At 33.1% G+C, this 18,454-nt stretch overlaps 1 protein-coding gene, 1 long non-coding RNA gene and 1 pseudogene across 2 annotated transcripts; 1 reads left to right on the top strand and 2 right to left on the bottom strand.

Annotated features, from left to right (window-relative positions):
- Nucleotides 1–4,096: 4,096 nt before the first annotated feature.
- LOC118644328 lies at nt 4,097–18,322 on the bottom strand (annotated as a pseudogene).
- LOC118644329 lies at nt 6,441–10,118 on the bottom strand. The gene is made up of 2 exons (XR_004962123.1): nt 9,707–10,118; nt 6,441–8,706 (listed from the first exon to the last, which is right to left on the bottom strand). It is a non-coding gene; the product is annotated as an uncharacterized LOC118644329 (long non-coding RNA).
- LOC118644327 (isochorismatase domain-containing protein 1-like) lies at nt 14,352–15,760 on the top strand. The gene is made up of 4 exons (XM_036282593.1): nt 14,352–14,853; nt 14,979–15,122; nt 15,197–15,382; nt 15,463–15,760. The coding sequence occupies exons 1-4, from the start codon at nt 14,725–14,727 to the stop codon at nt 15,613–15,615; spliced, it is 612 nt and encodes a 203-aa protein (XP_036138486.1). The 5' UTR covers nt 14,352–14,724; the 3' UTR covers nt 15,616–15,760.
- Nucleotides 18,323–18,454: the final 132 nt, after the last annotated feature.

The following is an 18,454-nucleotide window of genomic DNA, read 5'->3' as shown; positions in this document are numbered from 1 at the left end:
TATCTAGGACATATCTATTAATATAACATACACAATATTGTCTTAAGAAATTTACCTAAAAACTTACAAAATTCGACAATAATATTGAAAACTTCCAATGTAAAGCATTCTTATAGACTTTTGTAAACAATTAAACAATTACTTCTTATATATTTAATTGCATAAAAGACATATATTATGTTCTTTTTTATAATAGAGCTGTAAGTAAAGTTCTAAAATAAATATAAATAACTTAGGTCAATTCAAAATCGATGTGCTCAGAAAACTAAAAATTTTTTTCAAGAAATAATTTTCGGTACATCGGTATCAATATTTAAATGCAAATCGTTTTTTTTTCCCCGACTACTAGATAAAACAATTAGATCAATGTGATCCCGCTTTACTTGTTCATGACGAGCAACGTAGAAAAAGATAGAAAAAGATCGAGTATCTCCTTCAGTTCGATTTTATAATTAATTATAGCATGCATATATGTCTAAGCATTACCCTGATAATTTAATTACAATATCGAGCTAAACCTTCACGAATGATTTAGCAAGTATACATAGAAAAAAATAATTCAGGGTACAAAGACTAGAATATTTCTGAGAAGCCTATCTTTGTCTTTTCAAGATCGAGATCAACTGTTACTCTTTTAAAAATAATCAGCACTAAATAAAATAATTTTTAGTAAACAAATTGTTACGAAAATTATTCACATTTTAATAATTTATCTTTTAATGCACAAGAATATATATAGACCAAAAATACATTTAACAATTTATAGATGTAAAATTATTTTAAAAAATTATTAAAATATAACAAGATAAATATGTATATAATTGTGCCATAGACATGGATATAATATTTTGATTGTACAATGCATGTTACAAATTTGTTATTGTAAATTATATACATGTTGATAATATATTTCTAACAAAGATAATTTTCTAAAAATAAGGAAATTTTAAAAATTGCATTATATAATTATATAAATACAACAAATGTAAAACTATGTAAAAAGTAAAACTATGTTTTGTATCTATTTATGAATGTATGAATTCTATCCTAATCGTTTTTAAAATTTAATCCTTCCCTTAGAATTAAATCTATTGTTCTTTTCCTATCATAAAAGGATAATCTATTAGAAAAAATTAGGAAACAGCTTAGATAAAATTATATATTTATGAGTCACATATTTTAAGTTATTTTTAATATCTTTTTGTTGTATCATCAATTAAAAAATTGAATTCAAAATTGTTTGAATTGATTTCAAAAAATAATAAAATATTTGTTTCAAAGAAACCTACAGTTTGTATCTTGATAATTCTAAATCTAACCTAATTACCTGTAATAAAATAATATACTTCGTTATCTTGTATTTTGTTAAGAAAATTATTAAAGGTGTAGTTATATATTATTAAATATAATTGTATAAAGTATGTATTATTTGTATAATATTAATTATCCGTCTATAAGTTGTTTGTTAATTTTTAATAAATTTTATACATTTATATATATATATAAATTAATTGATCACTAAAATAATAATTAAAATAGTTTAATTATATATTTAATTAAAATATTTTAAATAAATATAATTCTGTACATATAACATATGCACAAAAGCATCTTATATTTCATTGATTACTTTGTATATATTGTATTAATATTTTTAATTTCCCATAAATAATTTGTTCATAAAAATATACATTTTTTTTAAACTCTTTCGTCATTATATATATTATTTTGTTATACTTCAGGTAATATTTTTGCTCCAAAATAGTTTATATTATAAATAAAGTTATTTAACACTTTTGTAATACTTTTAGCCTTTTCTTTTGTAAATTCAAAGAGTTAACATTTAATCAAAAGATAAGGATAGGATTTTAGGAAATAATCAGAAAACTTGAGAGTATTCTATAAACTTCGAAGCTTAGACGAACGGAGTGCACCCATTTATTGTAATAACCCATCATATACTCGAAAGGAGAAGGTTGTAAAGAAGTTTTATGATTCTCTGCAAATATGCGAAACATATGTGGCAACAGACTTATGATCTTCAAGTCCAGACGTTTACAGGTCGTAAATGACAATGGTAAGAGAAATGCCACCGCGAATGCCGACAAATATATATATATATATATGTATATATATAAAACATTGTATAAGTTAACATTTCCGACTAAACTCTTATCGGTGTATCGAAATCGATACAATATAATTACAATATATCTGTATAATAAATATGAAATATCGATATATATGTATATGTGTACAATATATATATCATAATCGTAATAGTTCTGCTCTGATATATTTAGCAATATCTTGTCTGAACGATAAAGAGAATCTTTTTTTCGGTATTTTTGTCTTTTGATAAAGTTTTTCGAGATTACTCGCTAAGAAGATCGGTCCCGAATTTTCCACGCGTTGCGCGTCCATTAAAAGAAAACCTTGTCATGGAGACTGCTGTCACACAATTTACATTAAAGCAATTTTCGGTGACTAGATACTTCAAAACCGTAAACTCCTCCGTTTACAAGTACGTACGCTCGTAGTAACATGATATATGCGAACTGGAGGTAAACATGTGTCGATGAAAAAGGTAGAGTGAACTAGTGAGAGACTTTGGAAGGCAAAGAGTGGACGTACTCTTAAAACTATCGACCCGACCGGTGGGTTCTTCTCAAGAATGGTTGGCACACCATTCGTGGCGCCGACTCGTCGAGTCGATAGTTCGATAGCAATTGCTTGTTGATAAACTTCCCCGTTGCATTCATCCGAATGAAGCAACTAATAATGAAATTAAAATAGATTAATACATGTATTTCTAAAGTACAGAAATCTTACGTTTCATATCGTTACCATTATTAAATAATGTAAAGTACATGAGGGTCGAGGGAAGAAAGTTCGCACAAAGGCGTAACTTTCAAGGCTGTCGCATCTGATAAAATGCGCATAACATAAACACGCGATTTAACCCTTTACGTTCCAAGGTTACATCATGCTGATCGGAGGTGGCAAGCATTTTACACTTATTTTGCACTCATATCAAAGTTAACTGGCTATTCTGATGTATCAAGGTCGCTCCATAATTGCAAACGTTTCGCAATTAAATATATATTATTTATTCATACTTGAACCACAAAGAGTTAATCGCAAATCCGCGAGAATAAAAGTTTATAATAAAGTCTAGGATATAGATAAATGGTATTAATAAAAAGGCTTAATAAAATATTGACTATCTCTATGTAAATCGAAAAATAATGAGGTATTAAATCTTAACAGATAGAACTTTGCTACAATCTTATTTGAAGAGAGAATTTAAAGCATTCGTTGTAAAACTTGTTCCTATATATCGTCACTAAAGCGACGTACGTTCGTTGAGTCAACAGGTTCTTCGATGTTAACAATTGGTCGCGTGACGATGTCTTAAATCCATTCAAGTTAATACGCTTGTTAGGGAAGCCGCTCAACAAGCGAACACGTATCTCTTAAGAAATCAGCTTTTAGTATAAACAGTAAGGTAAGTATAGCGTAGGTATTCAAAGTAGAAAGTGTAAAGTATCACAAGAATTACAATAATCGTAATAATTATTACGTTATGTCGCAAAGATTAAGTTCTTGACCTTACTACATCGATCGCACAGTAATTATAAGCGCTTTTATCGCGTCCGCGCTTCGAGCACGCGCCAATAGACAAAGGGATCTCTATCAAGTCGGATAATCCTCTGTAAATACATCAGTCTTTGACACAATAATTATAATAACACCACTGACAGAGAGTAAAGCCGTGAGAAGTATCGCTTTATGGCATGGAGACGAAGTACTTATATAAAATACGATTCCGAGTTCGGAAAGGTGAATCGAATGCAATGTGCTACATTTGCCGGAGGAGGAGCGTTCCCACCGGATAAATTCTGCGAAGGAAACTTTAGTAGAAGAGAGAGAAAGAGAGAGAGAGAGAGAGAGAGAAAATGGTTTTCGATGGACTCCATTAATACGATGCATAAGCACTTATCGAGAGTATTCAAAAAGCAGCTCAGCAGAATCGTTCTTCATGCGCGGTAAGCCAAATCACTCGACTGGAGAATAAGACGTCAATCCGTTATTATATTGCAAAGAGTGTGTGTTTCCTTTCGATACACGTAGATTTTGATTATGAATAAAACATGAGATTTTTTTAAATCTTTCTATCTACCGAACCGGGATATATATCAGTAAAAAGTAACACCCAAACAATATAATGCTTGCATTGATAATTTTATGTACTTATTTTATGTACTCATCGGTTTCACGCTACCCGAAGGTTTTACGCGCGAAGCTTCCGCGTCAGAGATAAAGGGACAAAAAAAAATAAGTAACAATCGATAAACTTATCTAAATTATCTGAAACATTCATACTCACGATGTGATGAAACTATAACGCAAATATCACAACGCGATAACAAATTTAATTTAGCTTAAATCACTTCGGTTCCAGCTCGGTTCTTCCGAAGCAAATTCCCGTTCAAACAGCAATACAACGACTTTATATTTGAAATTCTGCCATAGTTAGCAGCAATTAACTAACATTATTATCAAATTTCGATCAAGTATTTTAGCCCACAAAGGTGCATGCACCAAACCGATTCCATTAGGCCATACAATTGATTTCCAAGATGTTCAATCAAAGCGTACGAACGTCGCGTCGCAATTCGCGACTTAAGTTGCTGTGGCTTGTGGCTGAGGCGGTGTCGGCGCCTGTGTGTTGACATTTGGCCTATAAAATCGGTTAACTAATTGTTTCAAACTCATTACAACGCCTAGTCCGGTTGCTGGTTCCATGTTGATGAACGAATCGAGATTATCCTTGCAGGCTGAAATGTACGAAATGCAGCCGATGAATAAAAAATATCCAACAAATCGTTCCACACACATACACACACATACGTATTCGTGCAGTATTGAAAAATCATGATATAAGATAAAGATGATTATAGCAAGCACCGTTGGAAGACAATGTTAGGAAAAAGAGTGCTCAGAGGAAGGGAAATACTATAAAGGTCCCATTTCTGACTACATCCGTGTTAGGAAAATTGTACTCGGAGGAAGGGAGTACTATGAGAGTAGTTTCTGACCCTACATTCGTGTTGGGGGTGTAATATTTCCGAGAGATCAGAGAGAGGATGTCTCGAGAGTGCGAGGGAATCTTTCGCAGGTCACAGAGCTCTCCTACGTACTTGGCGTCGAGATCGGAGGATAATCCGGTGGCGTCTTGATCCAAGTGCCGTCCTTACGCTTCATGTGATGCCGATTCGACGCGAACTGCTGCAGGTACACGCTGGCGGGCACCAGGCGGAATCTTCTGTGATACTCGGGCCGCAGCGCCTCGTCGGAACGGAAGGTTTCGGTCGCGTACTTCCAGAAATGCGTGGGAAACGGCAGGCAGCTTTCTAAATCGTACACCACCGCCCTTTCGTCGGGCGCGTAGATGAGAATCGCGTGGTAGTCCTGTGAAGAGTCAGGGCAACGTTCTCGTGAATATACGTAGAAGACGGGAGGGAGGAGGGGGAGGAAACACGCCGTGGCGTGTACTCATCTAATTATCGTCCTGCTGCTCGATACTAACCCACACGACTAATTTGTCCTCGTCCTTTCCCGACCGTTGACGCAGAGGGGAACGCTACGTCGTGGATTGCTCACGAATACGACATGACAATGCTGCAATTCGGAGGGATGCCTAGTCGCTACGTCTTGACAGAGCTTCCACACGTTTCCTCGCTGAAATTGAGTACATACCGCCCTTTACCCTCGATCGAGAAAACAACGTTCGGATGAATCTATCGACTCATTTTTATGATTACACAATTTGCGAAAGAATAGTTTTATATACAATTAACAAAATATTTTATGTATTATTTATGTTATAGATATTAATAAACAAAATTGAATTGATGCTATCTCTCAATCCTTAATTTAAATTGTAAATTATAAATTATGTTTTAAAAAATCACATAAAGATTTTTATAGAATTATTTAGTACCTATACGTGCACATTATTGTTAATAAAAATGTAAATTATTGAAAATAATGAATTAATTAACTTAATTAGGATTAATAATATCAAATTGTATTTTAAAGAAAACGTCATCAAACCGGGCATTAAATACATGAAATTCTATAACATTATGACAGTGTAATAGAATATATATGAAGTGTAATAGAAATATATTCTTATATTTAGATATTAAAGTATTCTAATGATATAACGTTAATTACAGCAAGAGACTCAAACGAGAATCTTTGAGAATTGTAAAAATTGCAAAGAATCCTCCTAAGAAAAAACAGCGTCGCAGCAAACATAGAGAGAGAGAGAGAGAAACATGTATTCTATGCGAAGAAAAGTGATTACTCAATTCACTTTTTATCCTTCTAATGAGTAACAGTTATCAATAGATAATATTTTTTGACAATAGTTTTAAAATATACTTATCACTAGAAAAACACATTGTCATATTCTTGAAAAAAGAATTTGTACTTTTTCAAAGAATATTATATAGAACTGAATTAAAGAAAAGTCAAAGTAATAAGTAAATTAAATTTTTATTTTAACTTAATATTCTGAATTGAAGTATTAAATTACTAGGATTCAGAATATATTTTTTCTACATAAGTTTGTTACTTATGAATTATAACTTACAACAGATACCTTGCAAATATCTAAACTTATGAATTATTTAAAATAAGTGATACTTATTTCATTCAAGTACACATTCTATGTGTACACAGAAGTTTATTTTAAGTAAATCTAACTTGTTTCCAGTAAATAATGAGTGTATTTAAGATTATTCATCAAGGAAATATTCTTTACAGAGATAACTGTTACTTAAAAGAATAAGACTAAAAATTGAAAAGCTACTTTTCTCAATATAAGAATAAATTTTTCTGTGTGCAGTGCGCAGCTGTTGGATCAGACAATCACGATAGAAAAGAAAGAGAGAGAGAGAAAGAGAGAGAAAGAGACGCAGAGACGCACTAGTAGAGAGGCTAAGAAGAATTGCGTCTCCCCAACCTGGTTACGTGTTCTGCGCAATTACGAAGGAAATGAAACCGATCCATAATCGTGCGACTTGTGCAAGCGGACTTTAGCACAACGGCTTCGCGTGCCGCCACATTTCGCGTGGCGCATTATTTATCGCATGCATTATTAATTGCAATAAATGCGAGGACGGGAGAGGGGTGGGGGGAGGCTCGTGCACTCGCGCCGTTTAAACGATACTTGAAAGCAATATCGGCAATAAACAGCGGTGTCACAGCGCGGCTGTATTGTACGGAAGGGAAAACCCCCGAAATACGAAAATTCATCTCGCGGAAGGTAGCTGGGGCAGAAAACAGCGGAATAAGCACGAAGCCCACCCGTTAAAATCTCTGACCTATATACTTATCGATCTCCCTCGAAATAGGTTACTCGAAATGTAAATTTTCTATGGAAAATCTATCCTCAAATCGTCTACGTATTTACAAACACCTTGTGCATTAATAGAGACCGTTTAAAATAAATTCAATCCGCGTGACGAAGAAATGTCGTTCGCTGCAAATTAATTCCAGATTCCAAGTTACACTTAATCAATCCTTACTTTAACTTTCCGACGTATTTACATACGTGGTAACGGGCTATTATCACGTCATGAAACTTTAGGCCTGGGGTTCGATTCTTGAATACATTCGCAAGAGAATACGCAATTATTCGCAAATTCTGTTCTTAGAGAAAAGTTGAAAATTTATTGGCTATCGTATAGCTTTTAACCAATAAACTTTTGCAACTTTTCTGTTAGAGCGAGTATTTGCGCATATACGTTTCTCTTGCAAATGAATTCAAGAATCAAGCCCCTGTTCCCTTTCCATAGCTTTTTTTTCTCCTTTTTGTCTCCGCCGTAAAAAGAGGAAACAGGAGAAGAGAGGAAAAGCGGAGCGTGCACGAGAAGTCGAAAGGAACAGATCTCCCGTTTCCGGGAAACGATAAGAAATACACGGGAGAACCGATGGTACGCGGTTTCGAATCGCGCGCCGCGAAAACGGTCGCGCGCCCGTGTCGCGCGGTCGTCCGCACCGCCGCAACGTATCGATCCGGAGCACGGTGCATGCCGCAATACGACGCGTTTGTTTGTCCGAGGATCGATCGGCGGCCCCGACAGCAAAGCGGACCGGACCGGGTCGGGTACGCTGTTGACAGCGTCGCAGCCGCCGCCGCCGCCGTCGCCGCGTCATCGTCACTCACACTTACCAATAACAGCTGGTGTTTACGCAGTCAGACGCTTTGGTGAAGAGCGGTACCAGGGGCTTTGCGTTCCCGGTCACACGAGGTTCCACGGCCATCCTGCGGTGAATTTTGTGGACGGCGTCTCCTATCGAATTGCACGACGCTAAGTGGAAGGACCGAGCGCACCAAAAACAGCGCGCGTTAAGCGAACCGCGCCGGGAGCGGGCGCTCCGAGAGTCTCATAACGAATCACGCCAAACGATCACACGCGTCCCTCGGCTCTCTCGTCCTCGTTCTCAGCCGCGACGCGTATACCCGACCACTCGGGGCATTGTTTGATCACTACTGATTCACTACTGCACCTGACTGCGCGAACTCGCGGACCTCGCGCGCGGTCGGTCGCTGGCCGAGCCAGGGTTGCCAGGTTTTAGATACATCAATGCGCCAGTCCTGGCAACCGAATGCGCCACATTGCGCCAGTCCTGGCAACATTTTTGCACCAAAACGTTTGAAAACATTTTAAAAGCATATTACAGGACAGATTTTTAACAATACTCATTTCATGGAACTAAAAAGATTTTAATCGTAAATATTCTATTATTTTGTGTACTTCTATTATGTTATCTAAAAAAACTGAATAAAGTTAATTAGTTAGGTAGTAGTATTACAGTTAAATCGATATTTTTTAATTGACAAGAATGCGAATGTGCGAAGAAAAGAAAACGAGATTTTATTTCTCTATAAAAGTATATTTTAATCATGCATCTTATTCTGTAGCATATTCTATAATTTATTTTGAACTACAAAAGTTTGTAGTTTTGTCAACATTATTATCTTCATTCACAGCCTCTACGATATACATATCTTCTTTATATTGCTCATCTTCAAACGCATTTGTGTTTTTACATAAATACATATGTTTATTATTAAAGTTTTCCAACATTTGCTGTGTGCAAACAAAATTTCTACAACAAAATTGGTTTGCATAACAATGTGACTTAATCATGAGTAGTGCATTTAACATTTCAGTTGCCATTCTGTTTCTCATTTTGTCCTTTGATGCATTCATAACACTAAAGACCCTTTCGACCGCTGCATTTGACATTGGCAAAGTTAGAATTTTCAAAACATATTGTGCTATTGTATTAAAAGCTAAAAAATTTCCAGCATTCTTATGTTGTGCTACAATAGGCCAAAAACTAAAACTACTTTCAAATATATTATTTCCGTATAAAAAATTCCAGTTAACATTAATTAATGAATTGTATTCAACTTCAGCTGTACTCAAATCATTTGCATTAATAAATATATCAATAAAGGGAAGATCACAAAATTTTGGTCTGGTAGTGTTAGAAAGGCAGATTTTTGGGTTTAAAAGTTGCATACCTGTAAATAAATCGTGTTACGAAAAAGCTTGTGCGGTGGCTCTAATTACTGAAAAAGAACTTAGAAAAACTTAAATATAAAAGAACTCTGTATTACAAAATCGTTGCGTCGTCTGGTGGCAGTCGGACCAATTAAAAGTGGCCCCCTGATGATGGCCAGTCCTGTGATGCGATTTCAAGCCCGGGCACGCTCACGCACACATCGCACTCCCCCTATCCGTGAGGCACGCGCGCTCGGCTGCGATCGGCGTGAGCCGTCGCGCACTCGGCTACGTTCGCGGCTGAGTTTGTCCCTTTCTCCTCTGCCTCTTCCCCCATCTAACGTTTTCTGACTTCGAGCTCCGAGGCGATCGCCGGCGTCTAATGCTTTTTCAGAATATGTTTATCGCGCGGGCGCCGCCGGCTCTCGCGATTATTTTATGATCGGCGCATAATTGTAAAAATAAATATGTACAATTTAATCAATATTTCTTTGTTATTCCATGTAAATTGAATTTACAAATAAAATGTTAAATATATCTTATGGTTAATTAAATTAATTATTTAATTATTTAATTAAGTAAAACGTGCAAAGATTTAAAAAACTTTTTTCTTCGGTAATTTTACAAACTTCGATAACTTCTCGGGAAAAAATGTTTCATATAAAAACATATATGAATATATGTACTTATATAAAAGATGTCTATATATCCCGATCAAAAATTTTTCATGTAAAAATATATAAAAATCTGTAGAATTATGTATCAAAAATGTCCATGCAAAATTTTATATTGTATATTTTTATATAATTTTACATAATTTTACATAATTTTATATACTTTTATATAATTCTGATATAATTCTATAAATTTATACATACTTTTACATGAAACATTTTTTATTGAGAAAGAATTATTCATATGTAATTATATATAGTTATGTATAATGATATGTAATCATCTATATTGTAAATTAGCAATTTTTTTCCCGGCAAAAATTTTTTTATACAAAAGTATGTATAAATCTATAAAATTATATCAAAATTATATAAAATTACATAAAAATATGTAAAATTAAATAAAAATATACAATGTAAAATTTTGCATGGACATTTTTGATACATAATTCTACAGATTTTTACATACTTTTACATGAAAAATTTTTGATCGGGATGTTTATATCAGTTTCCTTTCTTTTGTAAAATTTCTGTTTGATATAAAAAGATAATAGTCATACTGAAAAGATAGAAACTAATTAAAATAATAATTTTTGCATTGCTTCTTTTAAAAAAGCTAAGTATGAAAAATTGTTTATATATAATCATATATATTTCGGAATATATGGACAATTTTTTATACTTAGCTTTCTTAAAAGAAGCAATGCGAAAATTATTTTTTAATTAGTTTCTATCTTTTCAGTATAACTATTATTTTTTTATATCAAACAGAATTTTAGAAAAGAAAGGAAGCTAATATAAATATATATGGACATATTTTATATATATTTATATGTTTTTATATGAAACATTTTTTCTCGGGTTCACAAAATTAATATTAGGTAAGTTAATATATTTTTTAAACTGAATTAAGTTAAAGTATTTTTTCTTTCATAATTTTTTCTTTTACATAAATAAATTTTTAAAACTTGGGAAAAAATTAACAAGTTTATATATTTCAAAAATATTTAGTTAAAATTAAAAATTAAAATTTATAATTAATAAAGTTAAAAGTCATTAGCTTTTTAACTTTATTATTAATTTTTACTATTTAGTAAAATATTTATAAAATATAACTATTTAACAATTTTCTACATTTTTATAAGAAAAAGGACATTGACAAAAAACTAAAGGAACATGATTTAAAACGTATTTTATTATTATTAAGCGTCGCACAAAAAAGCAAACTAGAAATTATAAAAATTATAATTATTAATGCATGCGCGATTGTCAAGTTTTTTATTTATCATGTTCGAATTGTTCGAGCAAAAGTCTTTTCTTTATTTATTACTTACTTTACCTTAGTGATGCCAGAAATGGGTCTCTGTCACATTTAGTTATGTGTTTATATAAAAAATGTCTATAGAAACACAACACAGCTTTTTTGTACACATTCATTTCATACATATTTTGTCTTATTTTAAAAAATTTAAGAGCTACTACTTTAGAAATAAAATTGATATTTATAAGCCTCGATTCTATCCACGTCTCTGGCAAAGAGTGGATTTCCTATTGCTTATTGTTTGTTATGTCCTATTGCTTATTGTTACTTATTTTTTACGGTGTTAATTGATTCTTTTTTTCGCTTATTTTGTATTGTCTGTTGAATATATTTTATGATCTAATCTAATTATAATTGTTTTGATAATCTAGTTTAAACAAACTATGACTTTCTAATTTAATATAAATATAAATAACGTTTAGCAAAATTAAGTTTAAATTTAACTTGAATTGATTTAACACTTAACTTTCAACTAAGTCAGTTTTTCGTTTATTTCACAACTTTTAATTTAAGAAAATTAATTTTATATGCTATTAGCTTTAACTTGATTTAGTTAAAAAATATATTAACTTATCCAATATTAATTTTGTGAAGTTATCAAAGTTTGTAAAATTACCGAAGAAAAAAGTTTTTTAAATCTTCGCACGTTACTTAATTAAATAATTAAATAATTAATTTAATTAACCATAAGATATATTTAACATTTTATTTGTAAATTTAATTTACATGGAATAACAAAAAAATATTGATTAAATTGTACATATTTATTTTTACAATTATGCGCCGATCATAAAATAATCGCGAGAGCCGGCGGCGCCCGCGCGATAAACATATTCTGAAAAAGCATTAGACGCCGGCGATCGCCTCGGAGCTCGAAGTCAGAAAACGTTAGATGGGGGAAGAGGCAGAGGAGAAAGGGACAAACTCAGCCGCGAACGTAGCCGAGTGCGCGACGGCTCACGCCGATCGCAGCCGAGCGCGCGTGCCTCACGGATAGGGGGAGTGCGATGTGTGCGTGAGCGTGCCCGGGCTTGAAATCGCATCACAGGGCCAGTCTCTGATTACAGAGTCTCTATACGCGACGTCGTCGCGCTGACATCTGCTGGAGCCCTTAGGAGCCATAATTACGCCAAATTTTATTTTTATGGAGCCACAATTGCGCCAAGCGCCAAATTTTAAATTTTGTGCGCCATTTTGACCTATCAAGGAGCCACATTGGCGCAATTGCGCCAGACCTGGCAACCCTGGGCCGAGCAGCCAGTGTCCCTCCCCTCCACAGAGGCCACGGATATGCGACAATCACCCCATCGCGCGGCGCCTCCGTGAACTTTCGGGAATCTGCGCGCGGCACGATCGATCTGGCAGATCATACATACTCCGAGGAATTTCCACAGCTGTGCCGTGGAAATTTCAAGATTACATCTCTACATGGAATATCCTTTAAACAATACAAGCAATATGAATTATTATGAATTGAATAACACGGCACGCGCAAAGAGAAAGTTTGTTAAAATCATGTTAGAAAATTGTTGACATATCTAACTTTTGAGTATTAATAAAATAAAAATAAATATTGAAAAAAATAGAATTTTTACTATTTCTGATTACATTTGAATCTCCTATTAGCTATTGAATATTGTTTACATTGTATACATATGATATATTAGATTATTCACATTAAAAAACCCCAAATCTAGATTCGAGATTTCCATCGAATTAATTTAGACGTAACTATAAACTATAATTAATATACTGTTCTTAATTTTCCTGAAAAAGAGAAAAAATTAAGTTTTTTTTTTTTCGAATAATATACAGAAAAAAGACTGATAATAGCAAGCTTTAGTGATAATTGTTGATATTTTTCCAAGTTATAAGAATATTAAATATGACGTTTTCTTAAAAACTATGTAGATTTGTCCGATAAAACAAAATGTTTCAAGTGGTCGAAAGAGAGAGAAAAAGAAAAGCAAGCGATTATGTATTTTTTTCATGTATACTTTCTGGAACTTTGGTTTCTATTTTACAATTTTTAAGTCGATTTATGGTAGTCTTAACCGTTAATCTACGCTAAAATTACCGATAAAATTCAATATTAGAATTTCTCAATGCTTTTGTTTAACAAGTCATACACTGTAAAAAAAAGTAGGTCAAGTTACATAAATAATGTGTATAAAAATTACACAATTTATAGTAAAATTTATGTTAAATGTATACAATTTTTTAGTATTTTTATATATAACTGAACAAATATATTTTTATGGACAAAAAATTGTATTTATACAATCAGAAATCAAGATAATTTCGATGAAGCAGTATACTTGTTTTAACATACAAAGTCTAAAACTTTTATGTGCAGCAAATGTCGTCACGTATCGACCGCAAAAGTCGATAACAAAACTATAATTATTTATTTTTTTCGTGACGTCGCCAGCCTGCTTTTTAAGAAAATTACCGAATGCTGCTAAATCTTCTTTCGCAATAGCATATATCATTTACAATAAAATGTGCACGCAACTGAGGACAATTGTCGCACATGTGTGGATCTTTCTTTCAATTTGGTAACATTGCGCCGCGCATGGCGTGTATGCAACTTGCACATGCAATAAGAATAAACAAAAGTGCGTTATTCCACTTACGTATGGAATAATTATTACCGCGGATAAATAAATTGAAGAAAAAGAATCAATCTCATTTATATTAAGCGAAATGTTTTTATATTTCAACATATGATTACTGTCATTTTTTATTCATAAATTAAATAGACAATATTAGAAATAGTCTCTTGTAATGAAAACTGTAATGAAAATTATATTTGATGAATACTTGGTATAATAATTTGCAAACTATATGTGTAATTTTATAGAAAGCATTTGCTTATAGCCTTCAGTATTTATTTAGAACACATCACTTGCTGATAACAATGATAATGATAAACCTTGGACTCCGGATGTCATAACGATACTGCGTATATATAAGCCTCTCGAATACGTCATAAATGTTTATTCTGCAGCGTTTTTCACGGAGTGGAGCTTTTCCAGGTTTTCGCGGAGCACAATTTATTGTGATAGCTTAATTACCGTCTTTTCACGTGCATGCTAAAGATCGAGTGATAACGTAAACAATAAACGAAAACGCAACGATGGCTATAAATCCTGCAAAAGCTATACTTCGGCAAGGAAGGACCGCACTATTTATATGCGATGTTCAGGAAAAATTTGTGAAGGCTATATCCCATTTTGATGAGATGGTTCAAAACTCAAAGAAACTGGTAAATTTCTTAGGATTACACTACAATTATGATTTATTTTATAATAAAAAACGTTAAGTTAGGTTAGGTTATCTTTTGTAATTACATATTATTTTTAAATATACCTACAATACGATTGTTTCCAGATTAGTGCTCTGAAAATTCTGAATGTGCCCATGCTAGTTTCCGAACAGAATCCAAAATCCTTGGGGAAGACCATTCCTGAACTTGATATCTCTGGAGCCCGAGGACCTTTCGCCAAGATGCAATTTAGTATGTGCACTCCTGAAGTAAGTGCAATTCCTTTCGTTGTTTTACAAGTAGTATTAATAATTAAGTATACACTAATGAATATGTTCTGCAGATTAATAAGGAACTTGCAACGCTTTGTAACGGACAAAAACCAGAGTCTATTATACTTATAGGAATCGAAACACATGTCTGCGTAGAAAATACGGCTATTGACTTGAGGCAATATGGCTATGAAGTTCATATGGTGGCAGATTGTGTTTCATCACGTACTCTTGAAGACAGATTACTTGCTTTGGAGGTAAGCTGCGCAATTGTTATATCCATGTATCAAGTTTACTGTCCATTATATCTACCATTGCTTATACATTTTTTTTATAGAGAATGCGGGACATAGGATGTCACATAACCACCTCTGAAAATGTTATATTTAAGCTTATACGGGATGCAAGTCATGAAAAATTCAAAACCTTATTGACTCTCATCAAAACACCAACTGCATACACAGGATTAGTTCCTATCTCAAAGATATAAATGCTCTTAAGAAGTTTCCTTTTTATATTTTTTCTATATAAACATGTTTACATCAATGGAATATATGCTAGTCAATATTACAAATGGTTCTAAAAATAAAGAAGCTATATTCCATATCAAAATATAAGCTATAAGTTCTTTTATATTATATATATATATATATATATATATATATATATATATATTATATATATACGTGTGTAATATATATGTATATACCATGTTTATACCAATAAGATATGTACTATAGTTAATGTGCACAATTGTACAATTTCAAGAAATAAAAAGGCTGTATCAAGGTACAAATGCTTCTATCAAGATAAAAGTACTTTAAAAATTTCTTTACATTTTTTCTATATACACATGTTTACACCATTGGGATATATCCTACAATCAACATATAGCAAGAAACAGTTTTAAGAAATAAAGAAGTTATCTTTTATTAAGACGAGTAGTCCCAGAAAAATTTTTATACTTTTTTCTATATACATATGTTTATATCAATGGAATATATGCTACAATCAATATACAGTTATGAATGGTTTTAAGAAATAAAGAGGCTAATATTTTATCAAAATATCAATGTTTTATTTATGTAAGATGAGAGAAAGAGCTTAATGTATAAGTACTTTATAAACCAAGTTGGGCTTAAAATCCATATTTTATTTTGTACCCGTTGAGCCAAATCCTTCTGCCCCTCTATTTGTATCAGTTAAGGTATCAACTTCTTCTATTTTAGGATACGTAATCTTTTCACATATTAATTGAGCAATGCGATCTCCAGGTGCAACTTCAAAATCCTCATTACTGTGATTGAATAGTACTACACCAACATTACCACTGTTTCAAAAGAAAGAAGAAAATAAAAATAACATTCTGGAATCTTAATACTTTTATCTGAACTATATACATATTAAAAAATATACGTGCCGATAATCTGCATCTATTACCCCTGCACCAACATCTATGTGATTTTTCAGTGCTAAGCCAGATCGTGGTGCAATCCTACCATATGTACCAAAAGGAACTTCTATTTGTAAATCAGTCTTGACTAATTCCTTGCCATGGGCCGGAACAATATATTTATAGGCACTGTATTATACAAGAAAAATATGTCTTAAAAATCTATAATCTTATTAGATTTAGTAAGTAATAAGTAATAATTTTAAAAAGATCAGCAAAAATAAAGTTTTAATGTAGATTAACTGTAATCTTGGTTTAACTTTTCTTCATTTTAAATCTACTTTTAAAAATTAGAAAACTGCTAATTACATATTAAAATAAAGTAGCATTTACATTGATGAAAATGGACATAAACAGATATAAAAAGCTATTAAACAAAATAGAAATAATAAAAGAAAAATAATATGTACCATGACAAATACGTTAGATTTTTTAGCTAATCGAATTAGTAATTATAAGATATAGATAATGTGAATATGTACAGGTATGAAAAAATTGAGGACTAAGTCCTTCTTGCTCTATAATTTGAAGTAAAAAAATTATTCTATCTACGTGACCTTTTTCATCAAACTTCAACGTTTACTAAATAAACAGAGAATTAATGTGACAATGCTCATTAAATACAATTATCATTATCAAGGGCTGATTCCTTTGTTCCCTCCAAGCTTACTAGGTTACTCACTATTTAAGGAAGTTACTTTTATGTAATATTCTAAATATTTGCAAGTAAATATTTGCAATAATCTAGCAATTGCATTGATGGCATTCTCTCATTATGTCACTAAGCTATTAGTGCCTGGCAGAGCAGAATTATAGAAAAGCCAGTAGTGGAAATCAATATCCATTTGTTGTTGAACGACACGTTACCTTCGTAGGTCATAGCCCGCCGCATATTCCGAGCCCTTTATCGGCACAAACGCCTTGTCCGACAGCTTCGCGAACTTCAGCACACTCCCTGACATGATAAAACTTTGTTATATTTCTCACGAGCTTCTCTTAGTCCGGTCCTTTCACGCGAGTGCCGAAACTGCCGAATAATACCACACTATGGCCACGCTTCTCCGCCGGTTTGCCGCCAAAAAAAGGTGGAGGCAAAACAGCTGCATCCGACGGATGTCATTTGTTATCCTGCATACCGTCGCGTATCTTTATGAATTCAGTTAACAGAGATGCAGTTTGACTTTCAAAGCTAAAAAAAAACGCGGCACTTTTTGACAGTCGCGATAACGAAATTATTGGGACAACGCAATAACGAAATCGATAGCGTAGTCGGTTTGTGCCGCGAAATTTAAATGTATCTTTCACTTCTCTAGAAACGCTATTTACAGACTCTTGACAGACGACTCTTTCTGTCGTCGCCACTTGTCTCCAACGATATTCTCTTAGCGCTAAATTAGTTTTGTTTATGATACAAAAGTATTTATCATGCTTTGGAGGTTACAACAACAGAAAGAAAAAGAAAACAATTTTAAAACTGTAGAATATAGAACGCAATGGACGTTAATATCTATACGTGACTACATCAAAACACGTGGTCATAGTGAACAGCAGATAATTAATTACAAAACAGCGTATCTCATTGTTACAGAGTTGTTAATGTCGGCGACCGACCTCTCAGGCGGCATAAAACTCGACAGGTCCAGGTCATCATTGATCATGCGTATAAAGTATTTTGCATGAAAGACAAATGTCGAATATGTCGATGCATCTAATATATTCGGAGAAAACTGCTTGTCTCTCGCATGCGAGTGATGCGAGCGCGTGACGCGCACGCGTGCCACGCGGCATGAGATCAATAGCTGCACCTACGCGCGACGATGATTCGCGGCATGGTCGCCGATCGCTATCCGGCAACCAATCAATAGCAAATGACGGT

The sequence above is a fragment of the Monomorium pharaonis genome, chromosome 2 (genome assembly GCF_013373865.1).
Source record: "Monomorium pharaonis isolate MP-MQ-018 chromosome 2, ASM1337386v2, whole genome shotgun sequence".
NCBI classification, from domain to species: Eukaryota; Metazoa; Arthropoda; class Insecta; order Hymenoptera; family Formicidae; genus Monomorium; species Monomorium pharaonis.
The sequence above is the reverse complement of the archived record's forward strand: the minus strand, read 5'-3'. Positions and strand labels throughout refer to the sequence as shown.

Coding starts and splice junctions, on each gene's coding strand:
- LOC118644327 (XM_036282593.1), top strand. CDS start 14,725: ATGGCTATAAATCCTGCAAAAGCTATACTTCGGCAAGGAAGGACCGCA. Junction 14,854..14,978: donor TTCAAAACTCAAAGAAACTG/GTAAATTTCTTA, acceptor GATTGTTTCCAG/ATTAGTGCTCTGAAAATTCT. Junction 15,383..15,462: donor ACAGATTACTTGCTTTGGAG/GTAAGCTGCGCA, acceptor TTTTTTTTATAG/AGAATGCGGGACATAGGATG.